The sequence below is a fragment of the Oreochromis aureus genome, linkage group 10, assembly GCF_013358895.1.
Source record: "Oreochromis aureus strain Israel breed Guangdong linkage group 10, ZZ_aureus, whole genome shotgun sequence".
Lineage (NCBI taxonomy): Eukaryota > Metazoa > Chordata > Actinopteri > Cichliformes > Cichlidae > Oreochromis > Oreochromis aureus.
In genome coordinates this window covers 15,162,907-15,180,093 of record NC_052951.1, presented here as the reverse complement: position 1 = coordinate 15,180,093, position 17,187 = coordinate 15,162,907, and the positions used below count along the sequence as shown (strand labels likewise).

The 17,187-nt window shown below is 43.0% G+C and overlaps 3 protein-coding genes across 4 annotated transcripts; all 3 read left to right on the top strand.

Moving 5' to 3' along the window:
- The first annotated feature begins 288 nt into the window (after nucleotides 1-288).
- On the top strand, nucleotides 289-4,622 carry LOC116313610 (serine/arginine-rich splicing factor 1-like). The gene is given in 7 exon segments (XM_039618357.1): nucleotides 289-685; nucleotides 2,286-2,467; nucleotides 2,559-2,731; nucleotides 3,025-3,098; nucleotides 3,100-3,308; nucleotides 3,665-3,753; nucleotides 4,108-4,622. Coding segments are annotated over 6 exon segments (852 nt in total). The 5' UTR covers nucleotides 289-491; the 3' UTR covers nucleotides 3,685-3,753; nucleotides 4,108-4,622.
- Nucleotides 4,623-6,026: 1,404 nt separating this feature from the next.
- Nucleotides 6,027-7,706, top strand: dynll2b (dynein, light chain, LC8-type 2b). Of its 2 annotated transcripts, none has more exons than XM_031731366.2 (3): nucleotides 6,027-6,183; nucleotides 6,739-6,883; nucleotides 6,977-7,706. In XM_031731366.2, exons 2-3 carry the CDS (start codon nucleotides 6,752-6,754, stop codon nucleotides 7,112-7,114), a joined length of 270 nt encoding a protein of 89 aa, XP_031587226.1. In that variant the 5' UTR covers nucleotides 6,027-6,183; nucleotides 6,739-6,751; the 3' UTR covers nucleotides 7,115-7,706. The 2 variants fall into 2 exon arrangements, with proteins under 2 accessions (XP_031587226.1, XP_031587227.1); XM_031731367.2 differs by having other exon boundaries at nucleotides 6,075-6,183; nucleotides 6,743-6,883.
- Nucleotides 7,707-8,448: 742 nt separating this feature from the next.
- On the top strand, nucleotides 8,449-16,443 carry heatr6 (HEAT repeat containing 6). Its single transcript, XM_031731364.2, has 20 exons — nucleotides 8,449-8,744; nucleotides 8,973-9,080; nucleotides 9,934-10,074; nucleotides 10,161-10,276; nucleotides 10,475-10,589; nucleotides 10,673-10,774; nucleotides 10,869-11,033; nucleotides 11,122-11,339; nucleotides 11,449-11,623; nucleotides 11,768-11,974; nucleotides 12,770-12,869; nucleotides 12,963-13,351; nucleotides 13,433-13,555; nucleotides 13,664-13,750; nucleotides 14,338-14,472; nucleotides 14,559-14,681; nucleotides 14,796-14,920; nucleotides 15,040-15,136; nucleotides 15,253-15,457; nucleotides 15,610-16,443. Exons 1-20 carry the CDS (start codon nucleotides 8,451-8,453, stop codon nucleotides 16,218-16,220), a joined length of 3,636 nt encoding a protein of 1,211 aa, XP_031587224.2. The 5' UTR covers nucleotides 8,449-8,450; the 3' UTR covers nucleotides 16,221-16,443.
- The last annotated feature ends 744 nt before the right edge of the window (nucleotides 16,444-17,187 follow it).

The following is a 17,187-nucleotide window of genomic DNA, read 5'->3' as shown; positions in this document are numbered from 1 at the left end:
TTATAGCAGCTGGGTTCATTTCCAGACCGCTGGCATGTCTTTCCTGCTTTCTTGTCACATCATCACAGACCTATTTAAATGAAGGCATTTCTTTAAAAAATAAAAATGCAAGTATTTGATTCTTCCTGTGCCAACACATGTATAAACTGTGATGGCTGAAAAGCTAATGGGTGCTGAAACACGACTTTTATACATACTAGAACTATTTTGTCTCTCCTCTTGTTTAAGATCACGTTTTGTCTCGCACTTGTAGCAGCGGTCTGCCGCTTTATTACGTGTGCGTGATGACGTACGCTGGCCCCGGCCTCCGTGCAGTAGTGTCATGAGGGTCTTCCTCAGTATTGGCACTCATGTCACCAGTCCAGTTAAACTGTGAGCGCATATTTTATTTTTACAGATAAAAGCTGTGTCTTTATTTATCTATTTTTCCCTAACTGCTTGTTCGGGCCGCAGACGTTTAACTGTCACCCTAGCTCGCTGCTAGCGTTAGCATGTCCGGCGGAGGTGTGATTAGAGGACCTGCGGGGAGCAACGACTGTCGGATATACGTAGGGAATCTCCCTCCAGATATCCGCACCAAAGACGTGGAGGACGTGTTTTATAAATACGGAATCATTCGCGATATTGACCTGAAAAACCGGAGAGGAGGCCCGCCGTTTGCCTTCGTAGAATTTGAGGACCCGAGGTGGGCTGCAGTGCCACATTTTAACTCATGTTTACACCGAAATATCAGGACAGACTTAAAAGGTGATTTTGAAGCCAAATAGACTCGTGTTAATGCCCACACTTTAGAATTGTCCTTCAGAATAAGCATTTATATTGAAATGGTTGTCATTGTTAATTTGGGTGACAATTGTAGGTAATTAGGGTTAAAAATGTTTTGTTTTTTATTTGTATTTATTACTTTTGCGGAAGCAGTAGTAGTATCCCCGGCACTTGCTTCACCAAGTTTGACCAAATTAAACTATTTCTCTTCAAAATGATTTACGGGAGGGTTGTTCTTTGAACTTATCAGTAGAAAAATAAAAAAAACTGTAACTAGAATTTAGATAAAACAGTTAAAGATATTTTTTAAATTAAGTAAACACTAGATTAAAAGTAAAAGAAAGCAATTACGAGGTAAGAAGAGCAAGAGCAAGATATCTTGAAACCTCCTTGAAAACGTCCCTGATGTTTCCCATTTGTATTTAATGAAATCCTTCATACTGCTGGAGATGACTGTAGGTGGTCATCTCCAGCTCCAGCCTTTTCTGTGAAAGTGTATGTTTTAATTAAAAAATGATTGAACAGACAGAACATAGTTTACTGTTTCAGCACCATGGAGAGTGACACTGGGACTGATGGGGTCTGAGTGCTTTAATAAAGAAATGACGTTTCTCTGAAAACACTTCCCATGTCTAATTACTGTGCACTGTAATTGATTTACACAGCTGTATTGGTCTCTCCATGTAAGAAGAGTCCTCAGAAAATTCCTCTAAGCTAATGTTGTAAAAGTAAATTAAGACTAATGTTAAATTTTTATTTTGGTTGAAGCCAATATTTTTAATGCCTTACGTTATTTATGGGTTTAATATAATAGACGGATGTGTTTTGCAGGTCTGAAACGTGAAAGTAATTAAATCTGCATTCTATTTAAGGGCCACTAGGGGGCAATAACTGCAGTTTCAAAAATACTTGGTTTCCTATATAAATCTTTGGGAAACTGGCTTTCTGACCCAACCTTTCTACGCATTTTTTTGCTGAGTTTATAGGCTCATTCACTCATTTGGTGTAATACTGAATAAAAAAAATAAGTCGCGGATTTAAATCTTTGTCATACTAAGTTTCACAAAGGTAATGCTCATTGGTTAACCACTTAAGCATGTGGTTTCACAAAGAGAAGCTTCTTTCCTCACATCCTATTTCAAAGCACCAGCTTGGCTGTGGCAAAAATCCTCACCTCCAAGCTTTCAACCCAGACTTCAGAAGCCAGTGGGTGACAACGCGTTTTATACCGTCTGTGGTTTCATACTGTTTTGTCCTCACCATTTTTTATCATTAAGGGTAAACTGGACAAGAAGACTACGCTACCATAATTCGTCTGCACTCCAAATGAGATAATAAAAACAGACCATCAAATTGCTTCTCTGAATCTTAAGAAAAAGTTGTACGCTTGTTGTTAGACTGGCTCAGTTTTACGTTAACACATTAAAGTGATAAGTTGAGTCTTCAGTAGTCTAAAAGTCAAAAGTCGATACACTCTGTCATGTTCTGAGGAGTGCATGAGTGTCAGTATCACTCTTCAGGGATGCAGAGGATGCTGTTTATGGACGTGATGGTTATGACTATGATGGCTACCGTCTGCGTGTTGAATTCCCTCGAAGTGGACGTGGAGGTGGAAGGGGAGGTGGTGGTGGAGCTTTAGGAACCCCAAGGGGACGGTATGGTCCCCCGTCACGGCGCTCCGAGTACAGGGTTATAGTCTCAGGTAGGCACGTGCATCTTGTCAGCTTGCATCTTATTACCTCCCCACCTTTATTGTGTTACATTTCCTATAACATCCCTATTCTTCACGTCAGGCCTTCCCCCAAGCGGGAGCTGGCAGGACCTGAAGGATCACATGCGGGAGGCAGGTGATGTATGTTATGCTGACGTGTACCGTGATGGCACCGGCGTGGTGGAGTTTGTACGCAAAGAAGACATGACCTACGCCATCCGTAAATTGGATAACACCAAGTTTCGCTCCCATGAGGTAGGTTAGGGTCACTGCAATGAATAGCTCTGGGAGTAAATTTTAGGATTTAAATTGTTCAAGGTAAGTCCTGACACGAAATATGGAGCAGGGAGAGTGAAGAAAATGAGCACGAGGGTGAAATTCTACATTAATGACACTAATCAGATGGTGTACAATGATAAGACCATGTTTAATTTCTTTCGTGGAGATTCTTTGTAAGAGGGCAACCATCTTTTCCAAATGTTTTTAACCACAATTAATGTCGTCAAGCAGCTCTTTTGCCATTCCCGCTCTTCTGTTTGTGTGTTCAGGGTGAGACGGCCTACATTCGCGTAAAGATGGACGGCCCTCGCAGCCCCAGCTACGGTCGCTCACCCTCTCGTAGCCGTAGTCGAAGCCGGAGCAACAGCGGGTCACGCAGCTACTCCCCACACTGCAGCAGAGGATCTCCTCACTACTCTCCCCGCCGCTCCCGCTCTCGCTCTCGCACCTAGACGCACCTCCTATGACATAAACCACCAGCTCATCCCAGCCGCTCGTCTCAGAGTGGAGATGACAGACTTCACAGAACAGATCTCCATGGACCATTTGCTGGGTTAACTGTTTCCTGCATCTCTTGTGTGTTTCTTTTCCCCCAGGTTTTGTGGTGCGGGATTTATTTTGCTTTAGACCAGCTGAATTTTCCTGGTTTATGTATGTCCCCTTTACTTCTTATATCCTTTTCTCACCCTTTTCACCGCACAATGATCTAAACCTTTTTCCTGCAAACTTGTCCCTTCCTATGTGTGTACTCCTCCTCTCCCAGTTCCCAGCTGTGTGTGATTGTATGCTTTGTGTTTTGGTTATTATACTGGGGTTGTTATGGATGTATATATATTAATATACATATATTTGTTACCAGCATTGCATTTAAAATTGTATTTTGACCCTTTCCTGTGTTTCTCTGTTCAGAGTTCAGAGGAGCAGGATAGGATGGGAACAGAGGAGACTGTTCATATTAGGATAAGCAGGAGGAGGAGGAGTCAGATATGGCACCAATGGTATGATGGCTGTGGTCTCTATATCTGAAATCTGCATAAGATAAGGCTTTAGTCCATTTTAGCCATAAATATATGCTTGAACATTGCTGATTGCTGTAATGAGGTGTTTGTGGTTGTAGTAAAGGTTTTGTTTGTTGCATGCTCACATTCTAAAATTCACACCAGCAAGGTTAGACTAGCCCCTAAAATCTAGTGATTCTTCTCAGTGGTCCCTGCAGATTTTTCTAAAACATTATAAAATCCTGTGCTGGTTCTGTCCCTGGTAGCTGTATTTATTGACATTTCTTTAAACTTTTTCCTGAAGGTGTGATTCTAACTTGCCTCCTTCTCTTTGGTTCTGCTGGTATTCTGAAGGTTTGGACTGGGCTCATTGTCTCCCCATTCCGGAGCCGGATTAGGATTAGGCTTCAGGATGGATACATGGAGCAGGAGCATGGGAGCAATTTACCGGGAGAGGATCCCGACCCCTGACCCTGTCCACATAACCCCATCAAAGTGGAAACATTTTATAGAAATATTCAAACTTTAAATTGGCCTTCAAACAGCAGAAAGAAAATTTCTTTCCACATGGGAAGGCTTCCTGATGAGAATTATTTTTCTTTTTTTAAATTAACATGATCAAAGCTTGGTGTAATCCAGGAGGAGGGCTGGGAGGTGCAGGATGGATCCACGCACATAAGGAGAGTGGTAAAGCTAAACATTAACACACTGACAGAGGGTGGGGAGACTCGGAGGTTACAGGAGGATGTGACTTTATGTATGTCATTTTTCTCTTAGGTCAGCGCTTTTCTGCAGAAGATGCGTATTCAATAGGATAAATATAATCTCCAGTACCTTGAAAAGCTTCAATAAAAAATCAGTTTACAGTTTCCTGTTTTCCTGGTTTTCTTTTTTGTAAAAGTTCTGCAGATGTATCAGATTACACAGTACAAGTTTCTGGCATATTTCTGGCCTGATATTTGACTGTTCTTCTGTCAGTTGGTTTCTGCCATAGACTCAGCTTTTAAGCATAGCCCACAAATTTTCACTGAGGTTGAGGTCATGACTTTGGAAGGCCATTCCAGAAAATTAATGTTACCGTGGGGTATGTTCACGGGGTATGTTGGATCTTCAGGCATTTGGTTTGTTCATGGCTGGAAATTTCAGTCAAGCTTGACATCTCAGTTAATGGTGACATTGGACAGTGACCCTGGTGTTCCAGCAGTTCCAGTTAATGGCATGCTTGAGCCTTGGAGGTTCCCTTGAACGTACTAACCAATTTCAGTGACAGTTTGGGTCTTCTTCCAGACACTGGAAAAATGGTGACACATCTGAATGACTTGTACTTATGTACTTGTGTTTGAACTCATGATCTTGGAACCTGCAGATGTTTAGAAATCACTCCAAGAGACCTTCTCAACTTGTGTAGATCTATAATGCTTTTCCTTAGATCTTCACCGAAGAGTTCCTTGGACTTTCCAATTGGACTTTCCCATTGGTCAATCCACTGACAAATAAATACTTTATGTGTTGGCAAGGAAACTACCATTTGTAGTCAATCATGACAATCAATGAGAAGTTAATAGGTCTTGTCAAGTTAAAAAACATTGTAGAGCTTTCAGCACCACTTAAATAATTTAAGAGTGTGTGCACAAATATGACTCTCTGTGGATTATAGAGAATCCAAAATAAATTGAAACTTGTTTCTTTAAAATCATTAAAGATGTATGCTGTAAAATCACTACACTGTGGAAAAAAGAACAGTTCAAAGAAATCATTAACAGCACAAAAGGACTGTGACGTTTATGCTCATGATAAGTGAAAGTAAACTTCTGGCCACATATGTGATGCCTCAGTTTAGGGTCTTGGTCATCTACACCACCTTTTTGAAAGAGGGTAGAAATGGACACCAAATAAACTTACAGTCACACCAGCATGAATAAATAAGGATGATTATAAGTCATGCAATTGGAGCCCAAGAATAAAACATATGAAGTTGAAAATGATCATAACAGGTATAATTTAATGTTACTCTGATGTACTGAGGACTGTGGAAAAAGGAGAAAAAGCAAACCAGGACAATTTGAACCTGTGTTTTTTACAAGATTTGAAGAAACTCAAATGTAAAAATCCTATTTCATTAGTTATGAATGTGCATTTTTGGGGGCTCGAGGGGGGTTGCACACCAATCACCTGGATCAATGGGGCCCTCTAAGTTGGGGGAGGGAACGGGTGAAACGGTGCATTCTGGGTGGAAATAAGATGCGGGGTGCTGTCCGCAAGTAAAACCACGCCGTTGGCAGGGTGGAGGCTTCGCTCGAGCCAATCACGTAGTGAATGTGAAGTGGAGGGCGGAACGCACGGGGGCACACTTCCTTGCATAAATAAAGGAAAAACCTGCGCGGTCCCTTCATCGCACACCTTTGCACGTTAAGACTTCCTTGAAAGACGGTAAGAGTAAAATGCACGTTTGGTCCTAACCTTTGCTGCTTATTGTCACCGTGAGCAGGTCAGCGTCAGCGTGAGGGGTGAGGTTTCTGTACCCCGCGTGCTCATCCACGCTCTCAGGCTCTTACCTTACTTGCTGTACATTATTTGCAAACCTGATAATCGGAGCACTTACACCATTGTTGGGTTAAATTAGCGATACTGCGTGTTGCAATGGTTAAACTGGGCTATTCCAGCAACATTTACCAAATAATGATGCCAGCGATGCATGGCTTCTTTTTCTTGTGATCCTAACATAAAGGGGCCTTTATGTCTTAAATTACACGAGGGACCTCAATAAAAGGGACACCTATCTCCATCACCTGTTTTGGATAGTGTCCTGGTTTCATTTAGCTCTCACTTGCAAATCATGTAAATCATCTATTCAAAATAAAAGTAAATAAAAGGCACCCCTGCAGCCAGTGGCCGCTTCCTTAGGCACATTGTGTGATAGCAGTGATGTCATGAGAACGTAAAAGAGCTGAGCGGACACGGTAAAGATGGCTTTGTCTCCTGCAGTCAGAAAGCCAACATGGGTGACAAGAAGGCTGTGATAAAGAATGCAGACATGTCTGATGAAATGCAGCAGGATGCAGTGGACTGTGCCATGCAGGCCATGGAAAAGTATAACATTGAGAAGGATATCGCCGCCTATGTCAAAAAGGTATGTTGCTGTTGCTTCAAAATAAAATGAGCAGCGCAAAGTTGTTGCATGCATTTTTGCCAAGAAGATGCTAATGTGTGTCTTTCCCTGCAGGAGTTTGACAAGAAGTACAACCCCACATGGCACTGCATTGTTGGGAGGAACTTTGGCAGCTACGTGACACACGAGACGAAGCATTTCATCTACTTCTACCTGGGTCAAGTGGCTATTCTGCTGTTCAAGTCTGGCTGAGACGTGGGCTCCTAAACTATTTCAGCATTTCTTCTCCCATTTGCTACATGACTACCTCCTAATTTCTTGCTGTCTTCAGCCTGTTATTATTTTTGTCTCCTGCAACACTACTACAAACAGTGGCTGGTGCTTTGAGCTTGTGTAATGCCTGGACTGGTGATGTGTCATTCATAGAAAATGCCAATATAAAATGACTTATGGTGACAGCACTCAGTCAACCTCTGCACTTCTAACAGACTCATTATGGCTCACGACTTCTCAGTAATTTGCTGTGCTGTGGTGCACAGACTTGTATGTTAGTTCACATGACTGTATAATTTATTTTCATTGAATTAAAATGAGCAACAGCCTTTTTTGTTATCCTTTTGATTTTCACTGACAAACCATGCTGAGACTGTTGCTTACATGAAATAAAGGATGCAAAATACTGAGAGATTTTAGGGGTTTTGTACATGCCTAAACATTCCTGTTGACACTTGTAGTGTTGTTGTAGATCTTTGGGAATGTAATTCAGTGAGTAGTCATTGTGATATTTTCATCATATTGACCAAAAAACAACAACTTTGACAACAGTAAATTGGTTCAAAATGTATTCTGTGTGCTTTCAATTCATTTCACTTCCATTAGATATTAATTGCGTGGCACCCTGTTGGGCTGTCCAGCACTTTCTCCCGTGTATTCTGAAGCATTGTGATGCATCTAAACTTTAGGTGCTCGGACCTAACCGCAAATAGGCAGATATAGAGTACCTCTCGTTTCCTTTTTTGTTTGGAAATGCAGGAATTTTTTTGTGCATGTACAATGTGGTGTATGAGGCAAAAGCTGAATTTGCACAGTTTCAAATGATCTTAAAAACTAGTATTTGGTGTGAACACCTTTATTCAACACTTTAGTTCTTGTGTAATGTGTCGTACTGCAGCCTTTTCTCATGGTTTGCTTCCCTGTGAAAGAAATTACAGTAAAGTTGAGCACCATTTTAGAAAAAAAAAAAAAATTAAATGCCAAATCAAACTATGTGGAAGCTAATGTCTGCCAGTGAAATAAAGTTGACTACGCATGCAGGCAAAATTTTATTTACTTAAACAAATTCAAAATTTTGAGAAATTTTGAAATTTTCGGCTTTTGGATAGCAGAAAAAAATATAAATATATTATTTTATTGTATTTTTTTTCAGTGGAAGAAAGAAGCCTCCATACGGTACAAAACCGCTGGCGGTAAACGCTGTAAAATGGATAGTTTTGTTTTTCTGGTTTTCACCGCAGGGGGCGGTAATGAGCTAGACTCTTGGATGTGATGCTTTAAAGAAAGCCCAATAACCACCGAGGAGATAGAAGTAATGGCGGCTCAGAGCGGGTTGTCACACCCGGCTCCTGGCCGCGGTGGTGTGTCTGTTTTCCCCCCGGTGCCTCTGTCGGCTGAGGCCGCTCCGTTCACTCCCATGGAGCCGTCCGGTTGGCGGCCCGGCTCACAGTCGGAGGCCGAGAAACTGTTTTCCAACTGCGCCATAAAACTGAGAGCCCTGCGAGCAGACTCGGTCCAACTCAAAGAGGAGCTCAATCTGCTCTTTGACCAACTCCTGTCCGAAAACTACAACAGGACCTTCGAGCCCGCTGTCAGCATCCGTCCAGAGGTACGGACACTCGCTTTGGACCTGTAGTCTGTTTTCAGCGACACAAGTCTGCCGCCTCTGTATTTAGAAGCAGTTGTGGGATGAATAAACACTGAAATAGCCACCCACACACTTCAGAGCCCCGAGGATAACCATATAATCAATAAGAGACTAGCTCTAAACCAACAACTGTGACATCAGCATTTCTGTTTTTTTCTGTGTTGGTGAGCCTCCTCATTTCCATTTCAGGATGTGTGTTCTCTGCTGAAACATGCCAGCTGTCTTGTGCCGCTGACTCAGGAGCATCTAGTCATCAAACTCTGCCAGGTTGTCCATCATCTGCTCAACCAGCTGAAGGTAACAGGTCACGCTCGTGCCACATGTACACTTTTGTATTGTTAGGACTGCTATTGTTGCACTTACACTACATGGACAAAAGTACTGGGTTGTCACTGAACTGAGGTGTTTCGTTCAGTCTCGTTGCCACAGATGAACAAAATCAAACACCTAGCCATGCATACAAGCATCCGTGAAAGAGTGGGTCGTTTTAAAGAGCTCAGTAAAGTCGAGTGTGATACTATAACAGGATGACCGATGCCAACTACATGGTATTATTGCAAAGTGGAAGCAATAAATCACTAACCACAGATATCCAGACCTCAATAGGCATTAAAACTGTATATAGCTTTGAGGCATGGTTTCTATGGCCAAGCAGCTTTGCATCACCAAATATCCGACAGCATTTGGCCATCTATGAAGTTTGTTGGCCTGGGTCGATGGTTCCAGTAAAGGCATATCTTAATGCTTTACCTTTATGAAGACATTTTAGACAAGTCTCCGCTTCCAGCCTTGTGGGAACAGCTTGGGGAAACTGTGCCAACTTGGGTCTGCTTCAGTGCACAAAGCAAGCTCCATAAAGGCGTGCTAGGATGAGTTTGATGTGAAAGAATACTCCAAACTGATCCAACTGTCAAACACTTTTGGGATGAACTAGAACAGAGATTCTAGCATCAGTGTCTGACTTCATAAATGCTCTGCTGGATGAGAGGATGAAATTTCCCATAGACAGTCTTGTTGAAAGCCTGTAGAGGATTCTCTTAGTAGAAGCTCTTATATCAACACAACCAACTCCATACTAACAGAATGGGATGTCATGTGTAGTTGTTGGGATATACTGCACTTACAGCCACATTTGTCTTTTATTTTTAAGGTAATAATGGATGAGCACACGCTGGATGTACTGGTGAACTATACTGCAGGTGCACTGAAGGTATGCAGTACGTGGACGCACACAGACGTCCTCCTGGCACTCTCCACTGTAGTCTATGGGAATGGACCTCAGTGCCACCAGGTAGATATTTAGTGCACTTTCCGAAAAGTGTGCCCTAACTGTTGACTATTTACATCAAGATTTTTTTTATATATATATGTTTGTAGCACCTCAGCGACTTACTGGGTGAAGAGGGATTCCTCCTGCAGTATAGTTCTCCATCTCAGTCAAACATGGAGTTGCGCCGCGTTGCTCTTACCTGCATGGCCAACATCTGTCTCAGGTACTGCTACAACATGCTTGAGCCAGTAGCCATTTTTATCTGTGTAAACTTCAGGCTATATAAAAGCCTGGATGTAGCGTCTATAATCTGATTTCTGAAGAGATGCTTCGAATCTGGAACTCAAATGAGACACAGTTCCAGTTTCTCCATCTTTGAGCTTGTATTTGTCGCTCTAATCGTCTGCCTCTGTGCCTGCAGGATACCTGGTCAGCCGCCTTTGGATGATCAGTACAGAAGTGTGTGCTTCCGAGCCTTCCTGAAAACGCTGCAGTCAACCAAACCTCCCGACACTGATGAGCTCTACTACTGCATGGTACTGGATACTCAACAACAAACATTTAAACGAGAAACAGATTAATTCAATCGTGCTTATATAAGATGGTGTAATCTGTGCAGATGATCCAAGCAGCTCTGAAGGGACTTCAGTGTTGTCTCTCAGGTGGGAAGTGGAAATTTGGTGGAGGGGAGGAGCTCGGGTCTGTACTGGCTGCACTTAAGGTGTAAAATCTCACCACATGTGCACAATTATTATTAATTAATTAATTTTTTTGAGTTGAGTATTAATATGGAGTCCTGCTCATGTATTCTGCAGCGGCTCATGTTCCAGGGGACTCCAGGTGTGATTGTGGAGTGGCCGGCTGTACTTTATCCAGCACCTTTACCGCAGTACGAGAGTCTCTCTGCAGCAAAAGTTGCAGAATCACCAAAATCATTAGAGCCACCAAAGGATGCCGCTGTGCCAGGAAAAGCTTCAGGGGTAAGAAGAGTGTTGATACCAGCAATGGCCATATTTAAACACACTGAGGAACTCTGATGTTTGGTCGAATGTATTTCTCTCTCCAAAGAATAAAAAGAGGAAATCTAAAGGTAAGGGAAAGAAGACGAAAACCGAGGAGAGCAGAGGGCATGAACGAGAGGAGGGAGATGCAGAGACTGTGCCTGCGCCTCCGAAAGGCAGGGCGGAGGAAAAACAGCCTGCCTCATTTCTCTACCCGTCCTGGAAACTAAACAGTTCTGATTCAGAATTTTCCGACCTAGAGGGCAATGCGCAGAGCAAATTAAGGTACAGAAAGTCCCTTAATAAAATATTTTTCCCCCATGCATGTGTATCTTTTAAAAGTTTCAATAGATGTTGACTTTTTTTTTTTTTTTTACTCTTTACACTCTTTCAGAGTGAACCACGGTCGTGTGCGTCAGGGGGCGCTGCACTGTTTGTTAGCAGTGGTGAAAGCAGTAGAGAAGAGAACTCTGTACGGTTACTGGTCTTCCTTCATCCCCGACTCTCCCATCGGGGGACCACCGCCTCTTACTCTCCTCACAATTATTCTGAAGGACCTCTCTCCAAAGGTACAACACACACACACACACACACACACACACACACACACACACACACACACACACACACACACACACACACACACACACACACACACTGTGCAGTTCTGGACCGATACGATTGTAACATCTCTATCTTGACCCACCTTCCAGGTGAGGTTGTGTGCACTTCAGGTGTTGTCAGCCATGCTGGATGGCTCCCGGCAGTTCCTGGCTGTGGCTGAAGATACGGCATCTCCTCGAACTTCTTACACCCCTTTCTCCTTCACGCTGGCGACTGCTATCAGAGAGCTGCACCGCACCCTCAGTCTGGCCCTGCTGGCCGAGACCTCCCCTCAGACACTCACACAGGTCATAAAGGTACGATTATTTGCTCTCCACGAACACTTTTTATCTTTCATCTCTTTCTCTTTTGGATTTCTCTTTTGGGTTACAGCTACTGTCAATATTTCTTTGTTGAACTTTAATACAAACCTGGATGTTACAGACTATAACATAATGATTGTTTTTTTCTTTCCTGTAAAAACCTACTAGGTAAACATAATTAAATTTAAACTCCATTTAATTTCAGGGGAATTACACCCTCAGTCATATAAAGTATGACTGAAAATTGATAACTTAATGAATCCATTGGGGTTTAATTACATTTATTTCATTACATGCAATATGTTCAGGTTCCAGTAATGAAATGCGCTATAATGCAAAAGTAAACAAGTATTCTAAGTGATTTTTAGTGTTAAAAAGTTCTGAAAAGACTCTGGAATAGTCTTTGAAAGTTGTGCTTTTCAAATTCAGACATAAAAATAGAATTAAGAATAAGTCTGGACAGTATTAGTGTTGTTGTTGTTGTTGTTTTTCAGTATTGAGAGAAAGCGAAAAATAAAAAGAATTTGTTGTGACAATTACCAGTTTAGCTATATGGTTGCATGCTGCCTGCTAACACTTTGAATAACTTCACATACTTTTACTGTGTAAGGTCACACGTTTGCAGTCTGTGTGTGCATGTATATAAGAGGATTATTTACTGTTTGTCTTTTTTGTGGTGTTTATCAGGATGTAAATTACAATATGAGTTTCATGAGCTGAGAGAGTACTGAATTCTGACATGCATTTTTGTTATCCACACTGTAAATATCCGTCTGCTCCGTCTGTTAGTGTCTGGCCTACTTGGTAGCCAACGCTCCCTATCACCGCCTCAGACCTGGCCTGCTCACTCTGCTCTGGAAGCATATTCGTCCATATGTGCGCCACAGAGGTCTGTATGTTGTCGGCACGCTGAAATAACTGCCAATAGGATGTAAGACACTGAAGTCTGTTACCGTCGACACAACTATCTTTCCTTCTTTAGATGTGAATGTGCGTGTGTCAGTCCTGACACTTTATGGCGCTCTGGTGACCACGCAGGCTCCTCTCCCTGAGGTGCAGCTGCTCCTCCAGCAGCCGGATCATAGCAGCAGCACCGGTGCGTTCACGCCGCAGGACTCGGGTCTCAGCTGGAGACAAAGAGACGGGGTGTCCTCACCCTCTCGTACACCAGTCACACATTCCCAGCGGAGCTCTAGCACACACTCCCCACACATTCCTCACACACCAGGGGAAGAGGACAGCCGGCGACTGTGGCTGCTGCAGCTCTGTGTGACACTAGTGACTCAACCCAGAGAGGACCAATCAGACAGCGAGGGAGTGGGAGGGGGTGCTGCTTTAGAGCCACCTCCTGTTCGACTTGAAGCTCTGCAGGTGAGCAATAACGAGCCAGACAGGAAGCTCCTAACAGGCATTTCTAAAGTCTGAAGATGTTTTTAATCTCTTGTGTTTCAGGTCTTGTCTCACCTGGTGCGTGGTTACTTCCCTCTAACTCAACACTATCTGTGTGAGATTGGGCAAGTGAGCGCACGCTGTCTTGGGGAGATGGACACCTCCATACAGCTACACGGAGCAAAAGTAATGCCCTCTATACAATATAGAAGTATAAATTTAATACTCATTCTGCAACAGTACACAATAAAACAAGTATCAGATATTTAGAAATAACATCTGTCTTTTATTTAGTTGCTAGAGGAGTTTGGTTCGGGAATAATTCAGCAGTACAGAGCAGAAAACAACGTGCCTGAGAGCTCAAGGGTCCCCATAAACCAGGTAAATGCAGATCATTTCTACACAGTGCACTACACACAGCATACGATTGCAGAGGTTTAAACAAATGTGCTTCGTTCTTTTTGGACAAATCCTCATTCGCCTGTTTCAAAGATGGATTCAGCAAATTCAGGGTTAAAATCTAAGTGCTATTCTTAACATCCATATGTAACAGACAGGTTTAAAATATATATTTATGTAACGTTTTAGAGCATTTAAGCAAACCTCTTTCAGACTTTGACACTAATGTCATGTTTTCTGTCCTGATGTGCATTTCTAAGAGATTGTAAAACCTGAGTTTCAAAGACCCCAGAGACCTTAGATGGAAAAATTCTTTGTACTTATAGATAACCACAGTTTCCTGAAATACTCATACTTACAGGGGTAGGGACATGATTTCATATGATTTACAGGTCGAGCACAGACTGAGAGTTAAGCTGCTGTCACTGAGGTACAGATCAGTTCTGTGCAGGCTTTAGCAACAGTAAAAGGAGGCATTAAGAACAGGTTATATTTAAAAAAAAAAAATTAAAAAAATCCTCTAATCCACATTGATGTGTGTTAATTTAATTAATCTGTGTACAATACAGGTGGTGCAGTTTTGGTCAGAAGTGTTGAGCGGCCCGTTAAACCGAGCGCTGCAGAATGAGCAACATCCCACGCTGCAGGCGAGCGCCTGCGACACGCTCTCCTCCATTCTGCCGCAGGCCTTCGCACAACTGCCTGTGAGTTATCCCCTTTTATTGGACTTGTTTTTCTGCACTGGTGCTGCCGAGCTTCACGGCGCTGTATGTGTACTGTTGTTTTTAAGGACAAGACCCAGCTGATGTGCATCACTGTGCTGCTGGGACTCACCTACATTGAAAACTACCTGGTGAAGACGGCAGCCGTCAGGGCTTTGGGGATCTACGTACTGTTCCCCTGCTTGAGAGAGGTAGGTGTGCTGATCACCAGCTATGACCACAATTTACAATTTAAATCAGATATTTTGAATCCAAGATATGTAAACCTCTGGAAAAAAATAGAAAAATAATGTTCTTCTTTTCAGGATGTCATGTTTGTGGCTGATACTGCAAACACTATCCTAGCTGCGCTCGATGATCGATCTACAAATGTGCGTGCCAAGGCTGCCTGGTCCCTCGGGAACCTCACAGACACTCTTATTGTTAATATGTAAGACAGCATGGATGTACCACACACATCATCTCGGAACAGACTGAAATCATATTAAAAGGGTAGAATAAAATATACCCAATGCCTATAAACAGTTGATCTTGTTTCTCTTTAACCAGGGAGAGTGTAGGTGTGGACTTCCAGGAAGAGTTATCAGACATGTTGCTGCTCAAGATGCTGCAGGCAGCCACGCGAGCAGCAGCAGACAAAGACAGGGTGCGAGCAGCTACACTTTAACACTCACACAAACATGCAGGTTATTTTAAAACGCCCCTGAATTCATCTGTTAGATCTTGTAGCGTGTACTTACGTCCTCCCTCGATCCCTACCAGGTGAAGTCGAATGCAGTGCGCGCTCTCGGGAATCTGCTTCATTTCCTGCGGCAGAGTCAGATGACCAGGCCCGCGTTCCAGCAGCCGCTGGAAGATGCAGTGCGTGCTCTGGTTAAAACGGTCCAATCAGAGGCTACGATGAAGGTCAGATGGAACGCCTGTTATGCTTTGGGAAATGCTTTCAGAAACCCCGCCTTGCCACTAGGTAAGTTTTTAACCACAGGGCTGTAAACACATCATACATTGTTAGTGTTATGCATTACATATGTAGGAGGCTGCTGTGCAAAATGTCTCCAGCAGTGATTCATTTGGATTTCAGTTTTTTTGAAAAGCTGCTCATGTCCATCTTTTCATCAGACTCAGCCGCCTGGTCTCACGAAGCGTTCTCTGCGCTCTGCCATGTTGTTACTTCCTGTAAGAACTTTAAAGTGCGGATCAAATCTGCCGCTGCCCTTGCAGTTCCCGCCCACCGCGGCTGCTATGGAGACACAGAGCGGTTCACCCGTGTGTGGCGCTCCCTCGCGACAGCCCTTGAGAACAGCGAAGACACCAACGACTTCTTGGAGTACCGCTACAGCGCCAGCCTGCGACACACACTCTCTCAGGCTCTCTTGCACCTGCTCAGCGTAAGCCAGTCACAGGACATGCTCGGGCTCAGCGCATCGCTGGCCAGCGAGGAGGGGACAGGCATAAGAGAGCATTTGATAAAGTACCTCCGAGCAGAGGAAGGAGGAGGAGAGGAGGCAGAGAAGGATATAAGGGGGGAAAGTTTGCACCCTCGGGAGAGAATTGGAAGTGTGGAGCAGATTTTGATCAGGATAAAGGGGTTAAAGGTGGAAGGGGAGGAGGAGAGGGGTAAGGAGATGGTGATTCATTTCCTGGAGGATTTAATAAAGATTTGTGAAGAGACTTGGAAAAACACCCAAACTAACAGAGAGGTGACTGAAAGCAAAGCGGGTCATGTATGAACTGCTGGGCAGTGATTTATGACTGATAATGTTGAACATCTGTTCAAAGATATTTTAAAACTGAAAAAATACAAATAAACATTTGCAAGAAGAAAAAGAATAAATTGAATCCTGTGTATTGATCTCATGCATTTACACTACTTAGGTCATGCCTAGTTAGAGGATGATTGTGGCTTTGTAGTTTTTTTAATATGATTAAAGATTTTTAAGTGTAAACATGTAATTCCCTGGAGTCTGGCTTTGTTAAACTATAAAAACTTTCTTTTGAAACATGTTGCCAAGAAATGTACTGAACTGAAGCCTTCAGTTGATCCAAAATGTTCCAGAGAGGGAGGGAGAGAGAGCACATTTCTCCCATATTGGCTTCTTTTCACTGGCTCCCTGTTAAATCCAGATTCAAATTTCGATTTCTTCTCCTCACATACTAGGTCTTAAATAATCAGGCCCCGTATTACAGACCTATAATGCTCCAATAGAGCACTTAGCTCTGAGATGCAGGCTTACTTGTGGTTCTTAGGATATTTAAAAGTAGAAAGGGAGTCTTCAGCTTTCAGGCCCCTCTTCTGTGGAACCAGCTCCCAGTTTGGATTCAGGAGACAGGCATCCTCTCTGCTTTTAAGATTCGGGCTGGATCAGGCTGCTGGGGGTTTTGCATGATTCACTAAGCATTTCTTCTTCACACTGTGTGTTTACACACCACTCTGTATTTAATCATTAATCTCTGGCTCTCTTCCATAGTGTACTTTTTGTTTTGTCTTCCTCTCCCTCACCCCCAGCCAGTTGCAGCAGATGGCCACCCTTTCCTGAGCCTGATTCTACTGGAGGTTTCTTGCTGTTAAAAGGGAGCTTTTCCTACCCACTGTCGCCAAGTGCTTACTCATCGGGGCATCCTTTGATAGCTTACCATTTGATACCTTAAAATTTAAAGTACCTAAAGCAAACTTGTGATTTGATGTTACATAAAAAA

Bases quoted from the DNA above. Each gene is read 5' to 3' on its own strand.
- dynll2b (XM_031731366.2), top strand. From the start codon at position 6,752: ATGGGTGACAAGAAGGCTGTGATAAAGAATGCAGACATGTCTGATGAA. The intron at 6,884-6,976 runs GTATGTTGCTGT...CTTTCCCTGCAG, and splicing joins TCGCCGCCTATGTCAAAAAG to GAGTTTGACAAGAAGTACAA.
- heatr6 (XM_031731364.2), top strand. From the start codon at position 8,451: ATGGCGGCTCAGAGCGGGTTGTCACACCCGGCTCCTGGCCGCGGTGGT. The intron at 11,034-11,121 runs GTAAGAAGAGTG...CTCTCTCCAAAG, and splicing joins TGCCAGGAAAAGCTTCAGGG to AATAAAAAGAGGAAATCTAA. The intron at 11,624-11,767 runs GTACAACACACA...CCCACCTTCCAG, and splicing joins TGAAGGACCTCTCTCCAAAG to GTGAGGTTGTGTGCACTTCA.